Raw genomic sequence first — 27,827 nt, forward strand, 5'->3', positions numbered from 1 at the left:
TGCTTGAGAAGTTCGGGTTTGATTTTAGAGTTGTAAACTCCTTGCCTCCTGGGGCCAAGCTGATTTAAAGTACATAGGATGCTTATATTGGGGTCATGGCAGAGAGCATACCAGCCTCAAGAGTTTCGTGTAAAGAGAGCAGCCATGCTTCAGCTCTGGTAGAGACAGTTGTTTCTGTTTATCACTGAATGCTCACAAGAAGCTGGAACTCCACAGGTCCAAAATTGACTTTAATCTCAGCTGCCTCTAACCCCACAAAGACAGAGACCGACTGCCTCTACCTGTTCCTCCTCCTGTATTTGTTTCAGATTTTAGTACCACCATCACACAAACTAACATGCTGGAATCATCCTCATTTTTCTCTTTCTCCCTCCTCCCATCTATTTACCACTAAATCCAGTCTATTCTGTATCTCCAGTTGATCACTAGTAATGTCTCAACTCTTTATTTTTCTAGTAGTTTTCAGTCTGGCTTCCTGGCCTTCATTCTGTCTTAACTTCTCCAGTACACCTGCCACACTGTTCAGTTTTCGTTCTTTTTCATTAAAAAAAAGAAACTTTATATATGTTCATTGTTGAAACACGAGAAAATTACAGATTAGTAAAAAGAAAAATTACTACCCTAAAAAGGTCACTGGATGGTGAGATTAAGGTTTTTTTTTTAAATTTTGAAATACTTTGGTTTCTATTTTTTTTCCTGTATATACATAGCATTTACCATTGAAAAGACAATTCGGTTGTAAAGTCAGTCCCTAGTCTTAAACATCTCTTCACAGATATTTTACATATCGGTGATCAGTCACTTCCTTTTTTGGTTCTTCTCATAAATATTTACTTGTGCTAATGTTTCTTCTTAAAAAACAGATACTTCCCTCTACTACTTCTCTTGCTAACTACCATCCTGTTGCAGGCCCTCGTTTCATAACCAGACTTTTTGAGAGTGACCTAAAAAAAAAAGATTATGAAATGTATCAAGCATAAAAAAAGAATTTAAAAATCATAAGTGGATGTTTTAAAGAATATGAATAAAAATAAAGAATATTAATAAAATATGCACCTAGCTTGAGAAATAGAAGTTACCGTTACTTTTGAAGCCTCCTGTACATGCCTCTTCTGATGGTACCTCATTTCTTATGTCCCAGACTAAATTGCTCTCCTGGATTTTATCATTCCCTGTTTTTCTTTATAGATTTACTTTAAATGGTATATTAAGTTTCACTCTTTTGAACATTAAATAAGTGGAATCATACTGTATTTCTGATTTCTTTTTTTTAACATTTTAAGATTAATCCATCTCAATGGATGTAACAGTACATTTTTTAGACTAAAATAGTATTCCATGTTACAAAGTCTTTCATAGCTGTGTATTTTACTCCTAACTTATTGTGAACAGTGCTGCTTTAAATATTCTAACACATCTTTTCCTGGTACACATAGGCATGGTTTTCTCTAAGGGATGTGTGTGTGGGAATATATCTAGGTGTGGACTTGCTGGGTTGTACTGTGTCTTTGTTCGGCTTTACCAGATAACCAGAGTGGTTAAATCAGTTTATGTTCTTCCTGGTAGTTCCAGGGGTGCCACGTGCTCCCCAATACCTGATACTGTCCGACTTAATTTTTGTGAAGCGTATCTCATTGCAGTTGTTTTACAATTCTTTGCTTAATAAAGAGGTCAAATATCATTTTTATTTGTTTATGGGCTATTTGTGTTTCCTTTTCTATAGAATGCCTGTTGACTTTTTATTTATTTATTTTTAATCAATTCGGTTGGCCTTTATTGATTTATAGAAGAAGTTCTTTTGTATGGCCAAATTCTTTTCCCAGTTTAAGATTTGATTTTTCAATTTCAGTGTCTTGATGAACCCCAAAGGAAATTTATCAGTCTTTTCCTTTTTGGCTGGTACTTTTTGTGTTTTAAGAAAAAGTTTTCTACTCTGAACTCATGAACGTTTTCTAAAATTTTCTCCTAAAATATTGTCTTCTAAAATCTTGCAATTCAGCCTTTCACATTTAGGTCTTTAATTCTTATGGGTTGAGGTAGGGATCTAATTTTTTTTTTTAATGAATATCCAATTTGTCTCAGCCCCATTTACTATGAGGCTTTCCAATTTGGTCAACAGTCAAGTTTCTAAATATGTGTGGGTCTGCATCTGGGCTCTCTTTTCTGTCCCATTTGGTCTGTATGTGTCCATACTTTGGTTGGTGGTGAAATCTTGCTACCTACCAGAGCTAGTCCTGACATCTTTCAAATCTAGATATCCTTTTTTTAAGCCAGACATTGAAAGAAATTAGCAAAAATGTAAAATAATGCACTTTAAAAAAAATGAATAATTGAAGTAGAGTTTTATATTTCACTTATCTTTGCCTTCCTTATCAGATATGTTTACCTTCATTTTTATTTTAAGAGCTTATATGTCTCATTTTTTAAAAAAATTGAAGTATAATTGACCTGTAACACTATGTTAATTCCAGGGCACAACATTTAGTATTTTTATACATTACTAAATGATCACTGTAAGTCTAGCTACCATCTGTCATCATACAGAGTTTTTACAATATTTTTGACTGTATTCCCCATGTTGTGCATTTCATCCCTGTGACTCATGTATTTAGTAACTGAAAGTTTTTTCCTTCTAACCTCCTTCACCTATTTCACTCTTCCTTCCCACCCCCTCCCCTTTGGCAACCACTTACTTGTTCTCTGTTTCTGTTTCTGTTATTTGTTCATTTGTTGTATTTTTTAGATTCCACATATAAATGAAATCATACAGTATTTGTTTTCTCTGTTTGACTTACTTCACTTAGCATAATACCGTCCAAGTCTATCCACATTGTCACAAATGGCAAGATTTTATTCTTTTTTTTAGTTGCTGAGTACCCATCTGGTTGTGTGTGTGTGTGTGTGTGTATGTGTGTACCACATCCTCTTTATTAGTTCCTCTCTTGTTGGACGCTTAGGTTGCTTCCAAGTATGGAATGCTTCAGTGAACGTAGGGATGCATATACCTTTTCATAGTTAATTTTTTTTCAGTTTTATTAGGTAGAATTATTACAGTTCGACTGCACATACATATTGTATTGCATGTAAATACATATATACAGTATAAATTTTTATTGCAGCAAGTATTGTATGCTATTGTCCTCTGAATAATTTCGCATTTGGTCTTTATTAATTTTTAAATTATCTTTCCAGATTTTTCAAAGAGAATTTGTTGCCTCAGTGGATAGAACTTGTATTCTTCCAAGATGTTTTTGCTTCTGCCAGTTGCCTGGGGCATTACTTCCTTGACCACTTGATTAAATTCTTGCCTAAGGTTCTTAGCAGGAATTCAGATTCAGACCCTTGTGGGTGTCTGCTTGAGACTGTGACTGCTTCATAGGAGACTTTTTCCCTCTACCCATTCTGTTTTTATTTATTTTAATGGAGGTACTGGGGGTTGAACCCAGGACCTCATGCATGCTAGGCACACACTCTACCACTGAGCTATACTGCCCTCCCCCATATTCTGAACAGACACATTTCATTGTTGTCTCATAAGGCTAAGAGTAATAATATATGTGTCTGTTTTATGATGGTAACCTTTTTGTCTCCGTCCTCACACTTGACCTTTGATGTGAAGCAGCTATTATACTGATTCTTGGGGAGGTGATGTGGTGAAGAGGAAATGTTAAGCTGCTGGGCAGCCTTTTCATATTACAGAAATACTGTCCTCCCACCCCTGTGGTGAGCCCAGGTCACAGGGGAGAGTACATCTCAGGAATGATCCCTCACGTGTGTTGAAGTGGGAGAAAGTTTTAGGAACTGAACTAGTGTCACTGTCAAGTGCAGGTCACTCATCATACATTGTATTGTGACATACTAGGGTGCCATTCAGTTTTGTGGTGTTTCTCAGTGTTAACATTGATAGTAGTTAATTGCACAATTTGTCAGTGGTTTTCTTAGCCAAGAAAAATAATAAACTACAGTGGATTCATATCACTTTGATTCATTTACATTCATGAGGAAGGAGAGACAGGGAGATACTGGCTGGACTATATAGAGCCACGGAGAGCCAGGCCAGTTCTGAAAGTGTTTAATCATTTCTCTAATGGTATTTAGAGATATCATAATCTTTCTTACTGATCCAGCCCACTTAGATCTCTTCAAAGAGCTCAAATTTCTGAGTTTTCCAGACTTGAGCCGACACAAGATGAGGTCTAGATAGAGTTTTCAGGTTTACCCTAGACTTGTGATGCTTCAGAACATTTAGATTCTGGGCCTGGCCTTTTTGCCTCAGAGGACAGATATCTGTATACTGCTATGCAAATTCTGGGAATAAAGTGCATATTTAAATAATACAGATTGAGATCATGTATTATGGGATAGGTGTTAAATATTAAGAGAAGCATCTTCCTAAGTTATTACATTTACTCAGAAACTAAATTTTTATTTATCAAGTAGTTCTAGCACTTAAGCATTAGGAAAATCAAACTTTTATTAATAGCATATTATAGGTTTTTAAATGTGCATTTTTTCATATTTTAGCATATCTGAAATCAAGATATGTGTTGTCAGTGGTGTGTCATTGTTTAATTGGCAGCAGTTTTAGTTCCTACTGTTACATAAAATCATAAGACTATGATTGATGGTGTGTCTTAGATTCAGAGAACCATGGTGGGTAACATATGTAATTAGTTCTCCCCTACCTCTCTAATTTAGGGGCAGACATGGGTGGTATTTAGCTAGGGACCATTTGAACTCTTAATTGTCAGCCCCCTCAGCTTCCAAAGGTTTTGGGGTAGTTTTGCTTCTTTAGTTACAGTAGTTACCTTCTGCAGTTGTTTTCACCTCCAGTTATCTCAGTCTGAGGCAGCCATTTTCACTGCTGTCTGGGACAGCTGGTGTTGCTGTGATGGTCTAAAAAGCTGCGGTATCTCTGCTTTTGCTAGTGTTCTGCCCTAGTAGTGTCTCTCATCTAGTTTTGTAACACTTTGTCTTCAGAGTTAGGAGGCGAATGCCTCCTCATGTGATAGTAGCATTCTGTTGATAGATGCTACATGGTATGATCTCTAAACAGTTAACACTAGTTCTTCACATTCTTAGGTGAGTATGAGTTTTCATTTATTTTCACATCGAACTTGTTAAGTCTTTCTTTTCTTAGCTTCTGTGTTTATACTCAGGAAACTTAGAACCAGTTTCTTAGAAGAGCCAGAGGACCCTTGAAGAACCTGATTGCTTACTTAAAGACACTTCCGGCCCTCTCTACTGAATTACTGTTCCAGGAAGGATATATTTAAGAGTGAATTTCTTGTTTTTAGGAGCCTGCCATATACACTGACCTTCTACTCTTATCTTATTTTGTGAGTTTTATAAGTATATGGGTGAATTATCACTTTTATTAGTGGGTTTATTAAGTACTCATAACCCCCAAAATGTTAGTCCTGCTCTATCTCTTTATTGCAGGAGATGTGGATATGCAAGGTATTTTATTGCCTGGTAGCTGAAACAGTAAGAGACTGGCATGAATTGTCTAATGTAGTGACTCCACCTCCTCAGTTAAAAAACATGCTCTAGTGAATGTCTTGGATTCTGATCTGATACTGAAACTGAAATGAAGAAGTGGATGGTAGCCCCTCCTAATGGGGAGAGGTTGGAGCAGAGGTCCTGTATTAACCATCTATTGCTGTATGACAGATTACCCCCAAATTTAGTAATTTAAAAGAATAAACATTTATAATCCCATGTAATTCCACACGTCTGGAATCAGAAAGCTGGATGGTTCTGGCTTGAGTTTGCAGTCAAAATATTGGCCAGGGCTATAGTCATCTGAAAGCTTGGCCAGAATTGGAGATTCCAGATGGGAGATTCATCCAAATCATACATGATTATTGGCTGGAGGCCCTCACCTTACCGCATGGGCCTCTGAGTTGGGCTGTTCACAGTATGGCAAGTGATTCTAGAGAGAATGGCCAAGAAGTAAATCATAATCTTTTATTACCTAATCTTGGGAGTGACATGCCATCATTTCTGCTGCATTCTGTTGGTCACACAGACCAGCTCTGGTACAGTGTGGGAGGAACTACACAAGGATGTGAATATTTAGGAAGCAGTTACTTGGAGATTCTCTTGGGGTTTGGCTACCACAGACCTCTTCCTCTGTGGACATGTAGTGTCAGGGTGGGGAAAACATTTCTTTTTCTACACCACCCTTCACAAGTTACGTTCAGGAGACCTTGGGATAATTACACCAATACAGTTCTTCTTAGCTTGCCTTTATATCATGTTTCAATTGCTAACTATGCAAATTGACTTTCTTTTATACCTGGATTCAGTAACAAGGGCTGTCTTCCCTGTCTTAGTGAAGTTCTTAAGATCTGGAGGATTTCCACAGCAGTGTTTCCCAACATGTGATCACTGAAACAAGATTTTTCCAGTATACCCTACACTGGGAAGAGTCCGTTACTTTTGGAAACCTGTATATTATCTTCCTCCCCTCAGAGAATCCTTGTGCAAGTTAGTATATCAGAAATCTCTGAGAATTCCAGCTTTTAAAGAAGTCTTTGTTGTCGTTGAACCGGTGTTTTTGAAAATTAACAGAATGCATGTTTGTTAACGTGTAAAACCCTCTTCTAATATAGACACTTATCACAAATGTATTTCTTAATTCAAACAGTTTATGCAGCTTTATTTCTAAATTTTGAATAATTAAAATTTTTCTTAACTAATTTTTAATTTGTAATTTTGCATTTTAGGAGGCAACTGCAGTCAGAAATTACAAATAGTTGATATTTTATTTTCATTTTTACTGGCAATTAAGATATTGCAAGATCTGAGGAAAATTTTTCATTTTTGGCAATTTGGAGGGCCATTTATTAAAGCTGTTGCATTGATTGTCAACAAAGAAGGGAGGCGTTTTCTAATCTGTAGTAGTAGTGTTGGATGATGGTAGGCTTATTTAAAGGTGTTATGAATTGAAAAAAAATCTAGAAACATTGCTATACTGATAGTAATATTTCATTGTCTATAAAAAGCAGAAACTAGCTATTAAGCAGAGAGTTGTTTGGAGTTCTGAACAGAAATCCATGCCTGTATGCTTTGATCTAAGAAAAGATGTTCATTAAGAATCTTAATTCATTAAGAATTTTAATAACATTCCGTTGAGTTTTAAACCCATATATTATGGGCTGCTGTGGTTTTTGTTTTGCTTTGTTGTATGCTGAAAAGGAATGTCCACTGTTGATAAGGGAAGAATTGAACAATAAAAGCTGTACAAACAAGAAAGCAAATACATAGCCACTTGGGGGTATATAGTATGTGAAAAAATAACTTTATATATCTTAGGCCCAAATATGTTGTATTCTGGTATTGAAAGATTAGATTATCTGTGGATGATCCTATTTTAAGAAAACAAATAGGGGCTGTAAGTTGTAAACTAAAATTATTAAAACTTTTTCAAAAGGCTTTTTGCGTGAAAGGTAATTTATATAGTTCTTCTGGAAAGCTTATCTGCCTAGAATGATACATTATTTAAGGATTATGGAGACTTATGGTTTTTATAATTGAAAAGCATAAAGCAAGCATTACTAGAACTATTAGGAATTTATAATCAATGCTGAGACCTTAATAACTTTAATGGAATAGTTATGAAGTTTCATAGGTAGCTGTCTTTTCTTCATAACCACTTTACAGCATCAATGTTTACAAATATATTTAGAAATATTTTGACAATGGATTGTGAGTTATAGAACAGGCAATTGAAAATCTGAGAATTAGGCATATAAAATATATAGAAAATGTTAAGAAGCTTTTAAAAGAAAAGGTGTGAGCATTTGGAGGAAATCTAATCAACGATTTCAGATGGTGTAACTAGAAGGATATTATGTTGTAAAAAGAAAGTATAAATTATTGATATTCTTTTCTAGAAACGACTACAGAAAGAACTGTTGGCTTTGCAAAATGACCCACCTCCCGGAATGACTTTAAATGAAAAGAGTGTTCAAAATTCAATTACACAGTAAGTGTTTAAATTTTAAACTATTTGTTTTTCTTTTATTATCAATATAATGTATGAATACTCTTTTTTTAAAACAGAATAATTTTTACATTTTATCCCATTTTCTTCCACCAAGATATAGATAGAGTAAACAGATCTTTTTCTATGCATATATATACACAGTTTTGTTTTATGAAAGTTTCCTGCTAATGAGGCAGCATTTAAAAATTTTAGGCTGACTCTTTTATGAAATGGTCTTCATCTGTAATAGGGCAGTTTGGTATGAGGTTATTTATCAGATTTTTCAAAAACATTTGAGGCTCTGAAGAGAATAATAGTGAAGAGCTATCTCCATTCCTGCCCCCTGAACATACTAGTTGCTTTCTTTACAGGAGAGTAGCTAAATGAATGTCAGTCTCAGAATTTTCATTTAATAGATAAGAAACTTTTCCATGAGGATGAAGAAGTGAGGGGTAGAAGAAGGACATTGATTATTCTCTAATTCAGCTCCTTCCTCAGGAGTGGAGCAGGAGTCTCTTCTCAAACATGTGCCAAGAAGGATAGATAGATACAGGTACCCTCTTTTAAAAATGAGCATTTGAATTAGTTTGAAATTTTTTCAAGAGTTAACATCCTAAGATTTCACAACCCACTCCTTTGATTTAACAATTCTGTTAGACAAGACAATGTTCTAAAATAGGAAATTTTAAATTTTAAAATAATTGACTCACTCCTTTAAAAAAAAAATCTCCAAAAATGTAGAAGGGATAGAAGCCAACAAGATACAAGTTACTATAGACAAACTTGTAGGACAAATAGAACAGGTCAAATGGTAATATTCTAGATCCAGAGAGTGAAAGTAACCAAAATTCACACAACAGGGACACACTCATTTTCAGAAGAAACAATTTTGGCTAACCTTTGACTTTGTCATTTGGATCAGTACTTAAGACAGGAGACAAGCTTTGAGAACAGGAATATGAAGAAAGGATATGTTGGTATTTGAACGGATATACTGATGTTTGAAAATGTAGTATGTATCCCTAGCTCTGTTACTATCTCTTTAAAACATTTCTGGGTTCTTGATTGAGCAGTTATAGATTCACTGCAAAACTGAGCAGAAGGTACAGAGATTTCCCATACACCCTCTGCTCCCACACATGCCATAGCCTCTGTCTTTATCAACATCCCCCACCAGAGTGGTACATTTGTTACGACTGATGACCCTGCACTGACATGTCATAATCACTCAAAGTCTATAACTTAAATTACAGTTCACTCTTGGTGTTGTACATTCTGTGAATTTGAACAAATGTGTAGTGACATGTATCATCTTTATGGTGTTTACAGTATTTTCACTGCCCTAAAAATTCTCTGTGCTTCTCCATTTATCTTTCCCTTCACTCCCCACAAACCTCTGGCAACCACTCATCTTTTTACTATCTCCATAATTTTCCCTTTTCTAGAGTTTTATATAGTTGGGATGACACAGTATGTAGCCTTTTCAGATTGGCTTCTTTCACTTAATAATAAGCATTTAAGGTTCTTCCATGTCTTTTTATGGCTCTCAATTGACTTTTCATTTATTTAAAACAGATTTTGAAAATGGAGCACACATTTAGAGTGTCAAGAATTTGTTCTATATAATTAAACAAGTGACTGTTTTTTGATCTATATCATTAAACAAATGGATTATACTCCACTTTCATCTTTTCCCTTTCTCCTTTTGTTAACCTGCCATAGAATATTCTATGACAGCAGCCCTATAGTTTTCAAGGAAATTGATAACAATCGCTTCTACTTTCAGCCTTTTCGTTTTTGGGAGTGGGAAGAAACTACAGAACACAATGATTTATAAAAACTTGAAAGACTTTTATGTTTTTAAAAATAGAAACTTTTTATAGATAGTTCTACCACAAATTATAACTACCAAAATAATATCTTCGCTACAGAATAAACCTGTCACTTTGAGATTTTGTCAGGCAGGGATTTTTCTTTTAAAATGATTTATTGTAAGTGAACCACAAAGATTTTTATTATTTTTGGACCATCTTCCAAGATATAAAAATAATCTTACAAAAATCAGATCTTAAAAGAGTTGTTTGAGTGGGATTATATGGGATGGAGATATGGGTAAGGAAGATGATGAAAGCACATTAAACTTTGTGGAAGACAGTTTGGTAGCATGTATTAACACCTTAAAAAAATACGAGTATCATATTCTTTGACCTAATAAATAAACCTCTATGCCATCCTAAGGTAGAAAGAGATACAGAAAGATTAATTTCTTTCTAAGGTAGGAGCAGAAACATAGAAAGATTAAAAACTAATTAAACAGAGAAGTGGTTTCTCAATGTAGTACAGTGAGATGGCACTCCTAGGTTATAGTCCATAGTTACCATGTAAGGCAAAAATTACTTGTAGACATTTTGATGATGGCCATTCTGACAGGTGTGAAGTGATACTTCATTGTAATTTTGATTTGCATTTCTCTATTAATTACTGATGTGGAGAATCTTTTCATGTGCCTGTTGGCCATCTGTGTGTCGTCTTTGGAGAAATATCTCTTTAGGCCTTCTGCCCCCCCCTTTTTTTTAAATTTTTTCCCCCCTACTATTGAGCTGTGTGATCTGTTTGTATATTTTGGAAATTAAGACCAACAGGGCTTAATTTCCAAAATATACATTTGCAGATATTTTGTCCCAGTCCTTAGGTTGTTTTTTTTGTTTTGTTTATGGTTTCCTTTGCTATGCAAAAGCTTGTAAGTTTGATTAGGAGGAAGGACCTAGTTTTAAAGAGACTAGGTTTTCAGTTTTGTGTTTTTAAATGCAATTTTTGCATTGTAGTAAATTTACTGTGTACTGGCTCTGATGTCAAGAATGTGCTAGTTTTTTTTAATATGTAATGTTGTTTATCTTTTCCAACAACACTTTGAGGTGACTACCTTTTTTTTTTTTAAACTTTAACAGATAATTTTTTTAAAATATCTATTTTACAATAAAATACTTAAAACAGGAGAAGTTAAACAGCTTTCTCATGGCCATACAGCTAGTTGAGGGTCAGACCTGTTTAATTTTACTGTAAAATATTGCCTCTTGGATCTGTGGCCTTACCTTTTATTACCACATAAGTATTTAGCATGCATTCTGAAAATGAATAGCCATGCTGTTAAGGGTCTGTATGTGTTAATTGATAGCTGTCAGAAAGTAGGGACATTTATTATTTTACATTACTCCTAAGTCCATAGTATGTGGGGTGCTGAATAGAACCCTAATACTGTAATCTTGTTCTTTTATTTCCCTTTATTTAAAATAATAAATTTTTATACTTGAAAAGTATGAGATGAAAGGAATTGCCCAAGTATACAAAAATTTTAAGTGGCATAGCTATAATTAGGAACTCATTTTGTTTCTAAATTCTGCCCCGTCATCTTTGCCATAATAATCTCTTATTTCTCTACCCCCACTTTTGATTTAAAGGAACAAGAGATAGTATATAGAATATAATTATAAACAGATTTATACTTGTGATTTGTTATATATGAAAACAGAGTAATGCCATAGAAATCTGTTTTGGGTTTTATTAAACAGTCTAAATATAATGAGAGACAAAGAAAAGGCCTTATAGATCCTTGGGTAGCCATCAGAGTAAGTGGACTGATGTCAGTTTAGTTTCCTTTTTCCTGTTTAGCCTTCCCTGGCATACTGATGAGAAAATTGGTCTGACAGCTACAGTTTTCTGTAGTCATTGCTGAGATCATCTTCTCTCATAGCTTCTAAAATAATTGATGTCAGAAAGGCAGTTGATTAGTTTGATATTATCTATAAAATCTTTTCCATCATTGTAGAGATAGTCTGAAAAAATAAGATAGCATAAATTAATAGGAAGAGTGCAGGCTTTGGTGTCAGCACACCAGAGTTGGGTTTGGTTTTTTCAATTCTGGCCTAAAATTTGCCTCTTTCCTTTGCTAGCTGTCTGACTTTGATCTAGTTATTTAACCCTAGAATGTCAGAGCGGGGAATAGGGCCTACTATTACAATTATTGGGAGGGTGAACGTGAATGACTCCTGTCCCACTGCCTGCCATTGTGGAATTCTTGACTTTCTTTTTTCTCCTGCTCACCCCAATCCTTTTTAACTGAAGTTTATTTATTTATTTTTTCTATTCTAGGTGGATTGTAGACATGGAAGGTGCACCAGGTACCTTATATGAAGGGGAAAAATTTCAACTTCTATTTAAGTTTAGTAGTCGATATCCTTTTGACTCTCCTCAGGTAACTGCCTTGCTTTTAAGAAATTTTTAGATTTATAGAAAAATGCTAAATTAGTGATTTTTGACTAAGTAAAAACTTTTAAAAGAAATTCATTATAATTATGTGAATAGATTTATGCCTTTATCTTACATGTAATATAATCAAGATCATATGAACATTCTACTTTATTGAGATTAAGGCTTTGCTTTTGTACTTCCAGGAACTTAAAGTCTGTTTCTTATCCATATGTGTTAAGCAGAAAAAAGGTATGGAAAGCTAACCCAGGCCCATGGGTTGTGGGAGGACTTAGCATTTTGGAATAACTGGAGGCACATTTTCTAGATAAGATGATGATAGAATGACATTGTGAAGAGGCAGGTGCTTTGTTAGATGTAGCACTTCTTTGATTTCCATTGGCATGCTATCTTTTGCAGCCTTTTAGAACTGCAAGGGCAGTATGTGTTACAAGACAGTAACTATCTAGACGTCAGCCCCGAATCTGATCATTATAATTTGAGGCACAGTCAGTTTCGTTAAAGGCTTAAAACTTGGATGAGGGATAACAGTGGTAAAGGAACATTTCTGAGAACTGTTTAACTGTGGTGAATGATTAATCTTTGGAGGTTAGAGAACAGGAGACTCTAGGATGAATTCCAGATTTCTGGCTTGGTAAGATGCGTAAATGAGTTACTAGTAGCAAAATGATAAGACTTAATGCCCAACTCTGTGTAGCATTTCTGGGTAATGTGGTGTTCTGGATAATCAAATTTCTCAAATAACCTAAAATTCAACATGTTAAGTGCTAAAATATGCCACTTTTGAGGAAAATCATATTTCATTATTGTTTTAAGTAGAGTATACCAAAAAGCTTAATCTTCTCTTGGCTATGTAGAAGTACAGGTGGAAGTCAGTTATTGTATTGTGCTACAGATACAGAGAATTGTTTTAAAGCGTTGAATTAAATGGAAACTGACTCCCTGAGTTCTAAAGTTTTCATGTGAGCAGAAAATTAAGATATTGGGGGCTCATTTTTATCATAAAATAAGGTGAAGAGGTGTATATTACTGTGACCTCTAGGCCTCCAAGATCTGTAGACTGTAATCATAAACCAAAGCAAATGTCTTCCTTCTCTCCAGGAAGTGATCCTCACTTTCTTTTGTTGCCTTCTGGTTTATCAGCATCATTTCTGACTGTTACTGCTGAAAGTCAGTAGGGTTTCAGGACCCGCTTGTCACCTTCCACCTGTTCTTCCGCGTCACTTCATCTGAGCTTGTTGAAGGCCTGTGAAGGAAGAACACGACTCACCAACTCAGAAACTCTGCCTTAGGGAATGTTGAAGGCTTGCTCTGGGAACTCAGATTTTTCATCAGAGGAAAATAATATTTCACTAAACATGAAACCAAGTCAAAAGTGTTCTCTGAGCTCTTCTGAGTTTTTAATTCTAAATCAAATGTCAAACTTAAGCATCATTTGAATTTCATCTTTAATATTTCTATAAGTTAGAAACTGACTTTGTAAGTTAATTCTATCATCTTATCTCATATTCTTTTTTATTCTCCTTCCCTGGTTTTACTCCTGCTTGCTCGCCTGATTTTGGTGTCCTCCAGGTTCTTTATTCAGTGCTCCCTTATTCTTCTCACTCTTTAAAGTCTTTGACCATTTTAAATTGCTGACTCCACGATCTACAGCTCCATGCACAATCTCTTCTTTCTGAGGTTTAATTTCACACCCTTGCTGAAAGTCTCTACTGACATACCTCCAGATGCCCCAAATTTAACACATCTACACTCATTCTTTTCTAATAACAAAATAAAACAAAGAAAAAAGAATTTTTTTTCTTGGGTTACTGTCGACCTATCTGCTCGTGTTAAATTTCTTTCCTTCCCCTCACTCTCAGATACTTTCACAGACTGAAGTCAGTCCACCTGTTTTTTTATTTTACTGTCAGTGCTGTGGTCCCAAGTTTTTAGCTTTCATTTTGATTATTACAAAATAACCTCTAGTTCTTTACACTCCTGGCCATCCTTTCACAAGTGAATTTCACAAAACCATTAGATTTCTCTGAAGGCACATTACTTCATTGATTTTCACATATACACCGGCCACTACCACCCAGCCTGCCTCGGTAAATCCTCTGATGGTTCTTATTTCCTGTGGAGTCAAATCTAAAAACTCTTTAGCTTATTTAGCATTCAGGTCCCTTTAAGGTCAAGTCTGAACTTAACCCTTTCAGCCACACATTGCCTCCATGCCTTCTATTATATAGTTTAATATTTGCATCATACTTTATTAATGTAACTTTCATTCTGATTTTGTCTTGTAACAGTTCTTAATGAAGTGGTTCGCGGAGGTGAATTCATCCTCATTTTATGTGAGGAAATTGAAGCTTATAGAAAGTGAAGTGTCTTGTTTCTGGTTTAAAATCTAACCACTAGAGCAGTCAAGACTCAAACCCAAATCACTTCTTCCCCATACTGCCAATTAGGTGTAAGTTCCAGCATGGGGAAAATGCCTGTTTATCCATTAAGTAATGTTATCTCTGAAAGTGAAAGATCACATGTTGAATGATGTGGAAACTCTAGGGCAGTTGTTCCCATTTGGAATGTGAGGATTCCTTTTTAATATCAGTTAATTTTGTGGTCCCTCTCGTGTCAGAGAAGTTGTATATTCTAACATCTACGATTGAGGAAATGACAGAGCACTGTGAGTCCAGTAGTACTTCTAAATTATTTTTAAATTATATTAATCACATTATCTGTATGGTTATAAAATAATTAAAATGGGTCCAGTAATCAAAGCTTGATGTACATATGGATTTCAAGATTTTTCTGAGAAGTAAAACTTTCTGGCGGTCCATTGCTCTAGATAAGTGGCTGGAACCACTCTAGGACAGTAAAACTCCCCATTCACCAGAGATTTTATTTGATGAGAGATGAAAACATCGGCACTTGTTAGGTAATTAGTCTTTTATTTTCCTATGCAATAAGCAGTACTAAGTTTAGCACTACTTAAAAGAGTAGAATTTGGGGATATATCCCTAGAATAAATGAGCCTCACTGAAATTGTTACTTTTGTATCTGTAAATGAGATCTGTAAGACTATACATAAATTTATAGTTTGCTGTGGTTTTTTTTTTCCTTGCTAGTTATAATTAATTTCTTATGTATCTCACTTTACAGTGAAAAAGCTGCCTATGTAAAACCTGGTGTTTGGCCCAGTTATTTACATAAAAAAGAACAAAAACAAGAACAAAAAACTTTTTCAGTTATTATGAGAATAGAGAGGAGGCACCTTTCATCACTCTTTTCTACTGATGTGCACTCACCATCGGCCTTATAGAAAATGAAATTCTAAACAGTATATTCTATTTTCCTATGCTAGGGTATAGGCAAATGGTTGGTTAATTTAACATGTATCGAGCATGAATTGTGTCCTTTAAAAATGGGAGAGAGCACAGAAATTAAAAAGGAATTGGGGCTGCCTTTAAAAAGCTGATAATCTGTTTAGTTTTGGGTAGACATTTATTCATTCATTCTGTTGTAAGTATTTACTAAGCATATGTCATAGGACAGATGCTTTACTAGGTGTTGGCAATTCTGTGGTGAACAAAATGCCCCTCCCCAAACCTCCTTATGTGGAGTTTGTATTCTTGTAGAAAAAGACAAAACAAAAAGTAAAATTTACACAGTATGGAGGATGGTGGAAAAAAGTAGAAAAGAGGAATGAGGGTGTTGCATTCGAACCGGACTGATAAGAAGATGTGTGGAAATTTAGAGACATCTAAGGACTGCTTCTAATGCAGACTCAGAACTGGAGGTGTGGTTCATATGCACTAGATCTAAGATCCTGTTCTAAAATTGTGACTTTTTCCTTTAAATAGCTTATTCCTAAAAATATGTAATTCCTTTTTACTCAGTTGGGTTTATGCAATGGAGAATGTGTGCAGTCTCTGGTTGCTGTTTAATCTATATGACTAGTTTGAATCTGAATAAATTGTTTAAAAAATAAATTAACAGAGTTCTTTATTTCCTTTGGTTTCAGATTCATTGTGTTCAGTTGTCACATCTGTTTTAGATAGTTTATCAGCTACTTGGGACTCTAAAAGTTATTTGAACTCTGGAAACAACTTAAAGCCTCTTTAATTTTTCAAAACCAACTTGGCTGCATTAAAAATACTGAAATGTCCATTTCCTCCTTTGGCTTGTACTGCATATTAAAATGAGGATAGTTAAAGGGTGTGACCTTGAAGAAATTCAGCCTTGGTGACTCTTCCATCACATGCAGAGAGAATCAGAATAGCAAAGTTTACATCAAAATTATCTATGCAAACACTTACCAGCCCTTTACATGAGTAAACTGTTGAAAAAAAGTTTTTTGTTGTATTTCAGAAATTCATCTCTGGCATGTAAACTCAGCCTTTCCATATTTAGATGAATTTCTAAAAATCTGTATTTGGCGGTTTGGCCCTATAGGTTACTCTATACTATGTGCAACAAATTAATTCCCCTAGTTTTGGTTGCTAGAAGTTTTAAGCTGCTGCATTTCCCCTGCATGCAACAGGTTTAAAAGCCCCTGCCCTCCCCCCCCCAAGTGTTATTGAGATCTGATTTATTTTTATTTCAGTCCCCTCAAATTTCAAAACAGTTTTTGTCTTCTTGACTTCTGGCTCTCTTCTCTGCTCAGAGAACACCTGTTGCTTCTTCTGCAGGTGTCTGTCATGCCACCCAGTCTCTTCCTTTCTCTTTTCTCCTTTCCTTTGGTTCATGGCCAAGAGATTTCATTTATAGTACATTTCTCTCCAAGAATACTGCTTTTCTTCTGCTCTGTGAATTGGCTAGTCAAAGCATGTCACGATAACCTTTTGTTTGGCTATCTGTGTATTTTCCTTGATGGTTGCTGATATATTGATTCGATTTTGCCAAAGAAGATAGTTTGGAAGTTCGTACTTTTTGGCACTTTCAGAGCACTGTTCTACATGACTTGTTTAAAAAGAGACCTTACTGGAAAAGAAATAGCCTTTAAAAATACTTGTGGCCAGGGAATAAGCTCTCTTGGGCACTGCTTGTGTTCTTAAGGAAGATATCCTGCTAGTCAGGTGGCATTTTGGGCAAAATGAATACTCCACAGCAGATGCATATTCTGTGAGATTTGTAAATTCCCACTCTAGACATCCATGACACATTGTGGGAATATCAAATGCATATAATCTAATATGTAGTTCATATTTATTAAAAATTAATTTAAAAATAATTGTGGATAGAGTCATGCAGCTGCTAGACCAGTTAGGCAGTCATTTTCTTTTGCAGGGCAGCAGGTTTTTGGGTTTTTTTTTAGCAAAAAGTGATGAAAAAGACACCAGCACTGATATAACTGAGATAAATTATGCTTTGAACGCAGTTGTGCCCAGCTCTTTCAGGGGGTCTCCTGCAATTGGTCAGGACAAGCAACTTCATATCTCTTGTGTTAAGACTTTACTTTGAATTTTTAGCTTTACTTTAGCTCTTTGTTCATAGGTATGGAGAGTGGATGGCCAGAATTATAAAGGGAAAAAAAATGCAGTGTGTAAAGTCATTCCTTTGAGAAAAACTTTCTCTTGGTATCTTATATTAGCTTCAGCCAAGGAAATGAGTCCCATATGTTAGTAGTATATTTGAAATTTTAGAGACTGCTGCTACTATGAAAGAATGCTTTGTTGAATGTAAATATTTGTAAATTGTAATAAAATTATATCTGTAGCTAGATATTTAAAAATAAAAGGAAAACCTAGCTTATGGTGATTTCTCATAACATATTCCGTGTTAAAATATGGTATACCTTATACTGGCCACACTTATTTCACTTGCTCTATTTTCTGCTTTATAAAGGGCGGAAAAGGGTATGACTGGAGTAGTGTATTTTATTAATTTCTGTTATCACTTCAGGTAGGGCTTCTCCTTACTGAGATTATGCTATATTCGAACATGAGGCAGTTTGCAGGGCTGAGATACACTGTAAGTCTGGTTTGGGAACTACTAGTTTATGTTGGATGAGTTTTATAAAAATGCCATCATACCTACTGAGTCAGAATCTGTGAAGATGGGGCCCTTGAATTTGTATTTTTAGCCGTATCTTCAGGTGATTTTTTTTTTTTTTGAAGGCCAGGTCAGGAAATAGGAATTACCACTAAGCAATGGAATAAAAAAGGTACATCTTACTGCAGTGTAAAGTTCACTTAAAGGACTGATGGGTTAATTTTTATATCAAAGGAAATGATTTATTATGAACTGCCTTAAGGGTAAGACTTCTCCTCTCTGACCTACTTTGGGCTATGCTTACGTTTTCCTCAGGATATATGACTTTACTCTTCCACCTATTCGGATGCTTAGGTAGATATGTTTAAGAAACTGTACTATTAGGGTATTGAATTATTAGGACAAAGGAAGGAAATAATAGATATATTACCTTTCAAAACAGTGCTGAGGCAAGATGGAGAAAGGGAAAAACTATTAGAAGAATTGAGTAAAAGAAAAAGCAGAGAAAAACAGCAAGTAATTGGGAGACTCACTAAACTTTTTTCTTTTTTTTTTTTAATCTGGGCACATAGATATTTGATGATAAATAAGTAGTAATTTGTACCCACCATAATGCAAGTATGAGTTTAGGTGAGGTGGAACATACAGCAGCCATTTCCTTTTGCAGATAGCACCTTAGGTGATAATGTTGTTGTAGGTGGAAGGGGGTGCTCCTACCGCACGTAATTCATATTGTCTTAAAACTGAATATTTGCATTTGAAATTTTAGTGTATTTGATTTCTGTATTCAGAGAACAATGAGTAAAATTTGAAAAAACATTTTTGTTTTTCACTAGTCTAAAAATAAATGATAATTTAGAAATTTTTTAAAGAAAATTTATGAAAAATAGCTGAATATAAAATAGATAATCTGGGGTTTTCCTTTACTACATGGTATTCGTACAGTGAAACTGGTACTTACTGAGTTGATGAGAATAAACTACAAGCAGTTATCTTGTTCCTGGCATTGATTTTGTTTGTTTTCAATTTGGTTTTTAAAATATTAACTTATATGGAGAATGTTTTTGGGTAAACGGAACATTTGAGTGTTAATGGAATTTTGTTCTTTCTTAGGTCATGTTTACTGGTGAAAATATTCCCGTTCATCCTCATGTTTATAGCAATGGTCATATCTGTTTATCCATTCTAACAGAAGACTGGTCCCCAGCGCTCTCAGTCCAGTCAGTTTGTCTTAGCATTATTAGCATGCTTTCCAGCTGCAAAGAAAAGGTAGGACTTTACAGAATTATTCCAGGTAATATCTCTTCTTTTAGTTTAGGTACAGAAACTATATTAATATTTAATTTATTTGAAGGAAGGACTTAATGCTTTTTATTATGAAGTTATAGGGAATGTCATGTTTAGTAACAGATTGGAAAATAATTTGATAATAGAAATCAGACATTGTTTTATATTTCTTAAACAGGAAATTTCTGCAGATGTTCTTAAAGAGTCTGAATTTTATTTCCGTAAGCATGCACAGGACAAAAGTGTGCAAGAAATTATTGTTTCTAGATTTCACATGGGAAAGCCCCGGGAACAAGCATTGTAGCTGCCTTCTCCCCTCTGCTGGCTCCCACCCCATCAGCCTCTTTTAGGGAATGTCCCAGGATCCAGAGCTTTCCTATCACAGAGACTAGTTTGAAGGAGGAGGACTAAATTACCAGTAGAATTGTCAGGACTTTTCCTCTTACTCTCTTTTACTGATCTTCAGATTCTGTGTCTGATGGAGAAAGGGGAGAAAGACCAGAAAGAAAAATCATGAGTTAAATTTAGAATACCCTTTTAAACTATCTAAACCCTCTCTGCATTTCTGGCCCTCTTCTCATTCTTGTTTGAGGGTTAGTGTAGCTCAGTATTCATGTATTTCTATGTTTTAAAGCCTCTCTTCTCCAGGAGGGTGTCCTTTTTTATTATTTTTAAAGGAGAAACAAATTTGCCTTAGAGAATAGGGAGCTGTGGGGTTATTTATTTTAGTGTTTTTTTTTCCCCCTGTATTCTCCAAATTGAACTATTTTTTTTATTTAATTAATATTTAGAGAACATCTAAGTTAGTACTTCATTTTTAAATGGTAGGTTATCTAGTTTTTGAAATACTCTAAGCCAGTGTTTGCAAGGTGAGTTTCTTGGAATGTTAGTTCTATAAGAGGTTTCTTGGTGTTAGGTTAAAAAAAAAATTCTTTGTTCAAATAAGAATGGGAAACAATGGGTTAAATTGTATATATTTTAAAAATTGGGACATAAGAGTCCTTAATGTACAATTTTATGTGCTACAAGAAGAAAAAAGAAACTTCTGGCAATTGAACTATGATATACCATTAGTTGAAAGACACGTATCCTCATTCAGAAATAGTTAAAAAAAAAACATACGTTTTAGATGAAACAGGGTACGTATTATCTAATGTTAGTATCACCTTTTAACTTGATTTTCCTCTTTGCCGTTAGCTTTTCTAAGCTGGATTTTAGGCTACACTTGAGCTTTTGTTAACCCCAAGGGCTTGGAGACAAGTCTTACTCATTTATTGCTTCCATACTTTACTGTTTCTCCATCTCCACTCCCAACTCACATACAGGTTTTAAACTTTTAGGTGTGGAACAGAGTAGTTTACAGTTACGAGGGCTTCTGTGTCCCTCTTAACGTTTAACATCTTCAGAAAGATGAGGCTGTAACTATAGGATTTAATAAGAGAAGTTAAGATGAACATCAGTAGTGCCTGCACATGGCCCTTGCATGTGCTTTATGATCATTAGTTTTGTTTACATTTAAATGTAATGGTTTACTATTAAAAACTAGAAAATGATTTTGTTCTCTCTTTCAACCTTTTCTAACCCTCATCATTCCCCTCACCTTCTAGTTGTCTGCTGCTAGCGTTAGTTGCATAGTTAATGTAAGACTAATCATTCTATTTAAATTATTGATAAGCAATATTATATGATAATCTGTAAATTATAATTCAACCAAAATGATAATCTGAAAGTCAGAATTCTGGCAGCATTAGTTTAGTGAAATAAGGTAAAATTCAGATATTATTATGTACCTACTATGTGCTATTGTTACTGTGCTAAGTACTAGGTTACTAAGATGAAGGGAAAACTTCCTTTGGCGTGGAGGGGAATCTAGCTCCATATAAGTTTTAAAAAGTCTTTCAAATATTTGCCAAAATCTCTTGTATTAAAACAAGTGAATTTTATTCTGTGGTAGACATAGTTCTGTGAGTTTCACTTTAATATTCAACTCTCTGAATACAAATTTTAATTTTACTATCGGCGTTACTTAGTCATGATTCTTTCATTCTGTTTCCTTTTTCACAATCAAGAATGGTTCCCTAAGCTGGAGGCACTTAATTCCATCATGTTAGTATGTCAGATTAAAGGTAATTTCTAATATTGAGACCAGGGGCCTTTCAGTAACCTACCCTTTATTCTCAGTGCCCTTGTAATAGAGATAGTCCAAACTTTCCAGCTTGTATTCCATTCCTAAAACAATTTGGGTGGTCCATCTTTTTGTATAGTTACTTTATTTTTTAAGAACCGTATCTCCTTATCACTTAACAGTTTGCTTATATTCTTGACATAAGCAAATAGAATGAGTATTATTTTTTTCTTTCTTACATTCTTTTTGAAATGTTGGATTCTAGTAAATAGATAAATTGAGTTTATGACATCATTTGTTACAGTAGTAACAGTTTATCCTGCATGAACACAGGTTATGACTTTGCAGGACAAACAGCAGCAGATCATCTGTTCTTTGAAGTAGGCATGTAATTTCATGATTTCTTTACTATGTGAAGGTTAGATCATAGTTACGTATATGAGTTTTAGAAGTGCCAGGTGGGCTGCCAGTTCTCCTTCCTGCTGCCTAGGTCGTCATGTTCACCGCTGTGTTTTGGTTGGGCCTATCATATTATCTACTAACCTGCCCTCAGTGGCTTTAATACAGATTTGTCATGTTTCCAGATGTTTGTAGATGTACGTATTTCCTGTGTCCGATCAACATCCAACAGTTTTCAAGAAGATTCTCTTCCATAACCTATCTTCAGTGTTGCTGACATCACTATTACTGAAGTAACTCCCTTATAGAGCTGCCATGTGCTTCTAATACTGTGCTAGTCGGGACATATGTGTAGCAGAAATGCCAGTGTAGCTTTTCCCCCTTTTTGCTCTTACATACTGTTAGGAAACTGAATCCTTTGGTCTGTCCTTGATTCTATTTTATAGGAAAACAGTGATCTTCTGTGGAAGTTTGAAAGCTAGAGTTTCTCAGACAAACCTAGTTAGGTAGACTTATCTGTTTTGATTAGCTCACAAAAGTAATTATTAAATTATTTCTAGGGAGATAAGATAAATGAAACCAAATTTCTTTATAACATAATGCTGCCACTTTTGGTTAATAGTCATTCTCTAGTGATCTTGTTGGAACCTAACCCAAACCACACATGAGCACTCCCTATTTTTTTTTTTAAACAATTTTAGTGTCAAGAGTCTACATTTCCTGGCATATATTATTCTTTCAATTATGACAATTTTTTTTATGTATTCTGTAGTAATTTTACTAAAGCTTTTATTAAAATATTTCCCCCCTATGTTTTTCTGTTTTACAACTTCTTATCTATTTAAACTCTTTTTGGTTTCAGAGACGACCACCAGATAATTCTTTTTATGTTCGAACATGTAACAAGAATCCAAAGAAAACAAAATGGTGGTATCATGGTAAGCAGTTTTATTTTAGAATGATAACTTTCTAGTATTTTGATTTGAAAGATTATGTATCTGCTTGCTTGGGAAAAAGAGGAAATATATAATTGATGTTGTATTTTTTATAATATGGAGACAAATCTTTTAAGACATTTTAAGATAAGTTGGACTAGATTTTTAATGGGGCACATACAATCATGACCATCATGCAAGTAAAATCTAAGATTGCTTTAAAATTTTGTTCTACCATTTTATTACAAAATAAAAGTCCTTAATATTTTTAGATCAAACTAGAACGAGCTATTGGGAAACCTGTTATTTGAAGTAGAAGTTATGACGCCTTATGTATTCATTTAGCTGTGGCACTGTTCTTAGGGTAGGGCTTCACATTGTCAGCGATGACCCATTGACTATTCTAATAGTTATTCCTCAAAAAAGATTGAGGTTCTGCTGGTTGTAGCTTTATGAACACATTATTCTCAATATTGTAAGTTCTCTTATTTTTGTTGGGAGGGTGCTTGTACCTTTATAATTGAAAGATGCCAGCATCTTTTCTAAACTGACCTTACTGCTTCCCCAAAGGGGTATTTGAAATTAAAAACAAAAAGTGTACATTCCTCAGTATGTAAGGTCACTGAAGGTCAGTGAAGAAAAACTGCTCCCTGCGATTTTTATATACATGAGTATTTCTTTTGTTTTCCTTTTCGTAAATGTTATTCTAAAGAGAAATTAGAACTGACAGAACTACTTAGTAGGAATATAGCCTTTCCTCCTTACCTTTCTATCCAGTGTGAAACCTTCTGTTACCTCAATTAATTTGAGTTCATTAAAAACTTGAATTCTAAGAGTTCTCTTAAGTGTTGAGATAAAAGATGACTAGAATCAGTCCACTGCCTCTATACCAGCAGTTGTAAGTTGGAAAACACAGTGAGAAAAGAATGCCTTTCCTGAAAGCCACAGAAATATGAGTATTTGGGGTAATGTTAATGAGAAATATAGATGACCCAGAAGAAGAAATAATGAAACTTTTAAGAGCTTTGAAAAAATAGAGATACTTTTATGAGAAACCAGTATTATTTAAAAAAAAAGTATACTCTTTATAAATTACAGGTTTAATGTAATTCAGTAAAAATTCAGTGGAGTGATGATGAATGGGTGTTTGAAAAGTTTAGGGAAAAAATGGGAGGAGTAGTTTGAATTGAAGGATAATGGAGAATAAGTGTACCAAACACCAAAAGATAATAATGCAAGAATAGACACTGAAATAGAATTACACTTTTCTAGGTCTTTTTGTGTATGAGATTTGAATATGTGATAAATCTGTGTCACAAATCAGTGAGAAGGGGAGAAATTATTTAATAAGTAATCCTGTTAGAAAATTGGCAACCATTTTGGGAAAGAAAAATTTACCTTTTTACTTCATATAGAAAATATTGCATGTGGGTTGAATTAAGTTTTTTTTTTTTTTTTTTTTTTTAAGAGTAATAGTAGAACTCTCTTGGGAACTCTTTCACCAAAGCCTTTCTGATTGCTCTTTCCTTTAAGGACTCTAATAAACTTTATTATTGTGCCCAGAATGCTGGTTTTGTTTTACTTTTTAAGTTATCCCCAGATAGTTCTGATACAGCTAGTCCCTTGATAACTACTGTTTCAGGGATTCTTAGATATAAAAGGACAGGTTTCCGATGGGAATTCTTTGTGAACACTGAAGGTCCACTAAAACTAAACAAGGTGCTACTTTTATTAAATGGCCCTTCAGTTTATATTCCTGGCTTCTCATTCTTTTGCATCCTCTTGCCTTTTAGGACTACACACTATGCTGTCTCTTCCCTCTCTACCCCTTTTTTTTTTTATTGATTTATAATCATTTTACAATGTTGTGTCAAATTCCAGTGTTCAGCACATTCCCTCTCTACCTTTAAAAAGGACCTTATCAAAAATAAAAAAACATTCCTTGAGTGTCACAGCCCCTTTACCTCAGCATAAGTTCTCAGTTTCATCAGAAATTAAGATTAGTCAATGAAAAATGTTGACAAACACAACTAAGTCAAACATTTTTTTTAATGTCAAAGTACCCAAGATCATAATCATTCTATTTCAGCCCCAACCTCACTAATAATAGAAAAATTCCTCCATTGTCTTTTCCACAGTGTTCTTAAACCACTTATTTGGCTAACTTTCAGAAGAAATTATCTTAGTGACAAAAAATTTTTTAAATGTGTTTATTTTGAAAGTGTACAATCCTCTCTGCCACTCCACCCCACCCCACTGTTAGACAGTATATTCCCATTTTCCCCTTCCTTAGTCTCTGGTAGGGGAATTTCAAAAAGATAAGGCACCTTATATAGTTGAAAGGAATTATGAAAAGTCCTTTACTTAAGAATACTTTTAGAATTTATTACCTGCTTTTGAATAAAAATTGAGGAAATAATACATAGTAAAACTAGGAATATAAAAATTCTTTAAAATAAAGTATTTTTCATAGAGTTAATAGTTTTATCTGTTACTGAGAAATCCATACTTTTATAACTGAAATAGAAAAGTCCTTTTTATAGTTTGAAGATGGATCATCTCCAAGTTAGCCAAGAAGTACTAAGAAAAGAGGCTTGGGGGGCAAGGGGGGAGGATATAGCTCAGTGGTAGAGCACATGCTTAGTGTGCAAGAGATCCTGGGTTCAATCCTCAGCACCTCCATTAAAAAAAAATCACTGAAACAAAATTTAAAAAAAAAAAGAAAAGAGGCTTTTCAGACTAAATTAACCTCTTACTTAGTGTTAAACAGTACAGGGTTTGTGTAGGAATTCATTTTCCCAATGAACAGGTTTAAAGTATCCTCCCCCCCCCAATACAAATTAGCCAGTTTTAAAAAGCCCCTAATTCTAATTCAGCTAAATCACAGCTATCCTTGTTTAGTTTCCTTTGCCAGGTGCAGATACTTTTTTTTTTTCACATGCAGATAATTCCATCTAAAACATCCTCAGTTCATTGACTTACAGTGACATTCTTATGCGGTATGTTTTCTGCTCCTCCTTGAACCCTGAATGCCTGAATCATTCTTCTCCTGCATTCTCCCTTAAATGGGCGGTTTTGCTCTGTGAGTGAGCCTCATCTGAAATCAGGGAAGGTTAATATTAGTTATACTTTGAGATGATAAAGCATCTGCTCTGTCAGACAGGTAGTTGGGTACAGGGTCGCTTCCTTGAACTTTTCCTTTAAAAAGCTAAAGCATTTCAGCTGTGTTGCATATTTTGCCTTCTCCTTTATACGTTTCACAATAACAGTTATAAGGAATATAACTGCCATAAAAATGGCCCACCTTGGCATTATAGTTGAAATTGGAAAAGCTTATCGAAAAGGTAACCATACTTGTAAAGCAGAATCATGTCAGCTTTGTTCTGGAGCTTTTGAAATTTTAGCTTAAGTTTTTTCTGCTTATCTGCTTTAGTTCCAAAAGATACTCACTGATTATGTTCTCCTTGTAATATCAGTTACCAAGAAGTATGGACTCTTGTGTTTTCTTAACATCATCTAATTCTGAAAGGATTACAAGGTCAGGTCAGGGTCCTGATGTGACCTGTAAAGCTAAACAAAAAGGTCAGAGGCTGAACAAAGACTTGCTTGCAGCTGGAAGAACTCACTGAAACACGTGACACTTCTGTTTCTAGAAACCAAGCAAAATTGTAGGCCTCGGGTATCAAGCTCCACAGCCCTTCTGTGTGGTGCTAACCAACATAACTTAGGTCAGCATGGGTCAGAATGTTTGCCAGGTATAATCAATGGGGCAAGAGAGGTTTTGGTGTAGATTAGTGATATCTGTGTACTTCAGAGGGGGCTTCCAGGATGCAGGGATGGAGGCACTACTAATGACAAATCAGAAGCTGGGTTGATCTCCTGGTTTTAGAAGAGGAGAACTTAGCTGACACATCAAAATTGAGCTACCAAATACCAGTGTTGGGTCCTTGGGGGGAAAAAAAGGCCTCTCTTTTTGAGTTTAAAATTGCCTTACACATTATTAGTATACCTTGAGAATTAGGCCAGTCACTGCTACCCTATTACTGTTTTTGTATACATCACACCTCATACTGCGTTTCTTTTGAGGTTCCTCTCTAGCACGCAATCTCTTACTAAAGTGTAAAAAGTCACTGGTATGTGAATACATGTTCCTTGTTGTTAATCACTTGAAGTTGGCTATCAACCTGTTGTCCAGAACTCTTTTATCATTTCTATTCACTAAGGAATTATGAGCATATCTGCAATGGAATGCAAATATTCTGTGTTGTCAATTAAGGGTGGGGGTCCATATGGTTTGAAAAATTAGTTGAACTGAGAATAGGGTTAAAAAATAAAGAGACCTAACCAAAATAGGTATTTGAATAAGACAACTCATCTCAGCATATGAAAGGGCCAAGGAATGTACCTATGATTCAGGGCTAGAATCTTCCTTAGAAAGTAGATCTGTATCCAGTTCAGTGCACAAATTAATGAATGATTGAGGCTCAGAGTTATGGATCATGAAGTAGACATAATTTTTCTTGAAAAATATAAAAAGTATCTTTATGAGATTGTAAAAATATTTCAAAGAGATAGCCAACTAGAGTCCATTAATAATATCCATCTGTTTCCTGGGATCAATATACAACTTAGTTTCATAAACTATTGCTTTTCACAGGTGAGAGTACAGATCTGTGGGTCCTGAAGCATTTTCCTTAAGGTGGTAGAGAATTGAACAATATAGTTTAAGATAGCTATTAAGTATTGGCTCCAGAAAACTAGGCTTACAGGAACTAAATTGACATAATGTTTAGATATCATGTCCAATAAACTGAGGAGATTGTAATTTTGGGAGAAGTAGATGAAT

At 34.8% G+C, this 27,827-nt stretch overlaps 1 protein-coding gene across 2 annotated transcripts in view; it reads left to right on the forward strand.

The window, feature by feature from the left end:
• The window catches only part of UBE2W (ubiquitin conjugating enzyme E2 W), a 55,645-nt gene that overhangs the window by 13,163 nt on the left and 14,655 nt on the right, over nucleotides 1-27,827 (forward strand). For both annotated transcript variants that reach the window (XM_006202408.3, XM_072951786.1), the window contains exons 2-5: nucleotides 7,902-7,993; nucleotides 12,143-12,245; nucleotides 19,349-19,504; nucleotides 22,909-22,984. In XM_006202408.3, coding sequence (XP_006202470.1) covers nucleotides 7,902-7,993; nucleotides 12,143-12,245; nucleotides 19,349-19,504; nucleotides 22,909-22,984 — 427 coding nt within the window. The remainder of the gene's footprint in view (nucleotides 1-7,901; nucleotides 7,994-12,142; nucleotides 12,246-19,348; nucleotides 19,505-22,908; nucleotides 22,985-27,827) is intronic.

Source organism: Vicugna pacos, chromosome 29 (assembly GCF_048564905.1).
Source record: "Vicugna pacos chromosome 29, VicPac4, whole genome shotgun sequence".
Classification (NCBI taxonomy): domain Eukaryota; kingdom Metazoa; phylum Chordata; class Mammalia; order Artiodactyla; family Camelidae; genus Vicugna; species Vicugna pacos.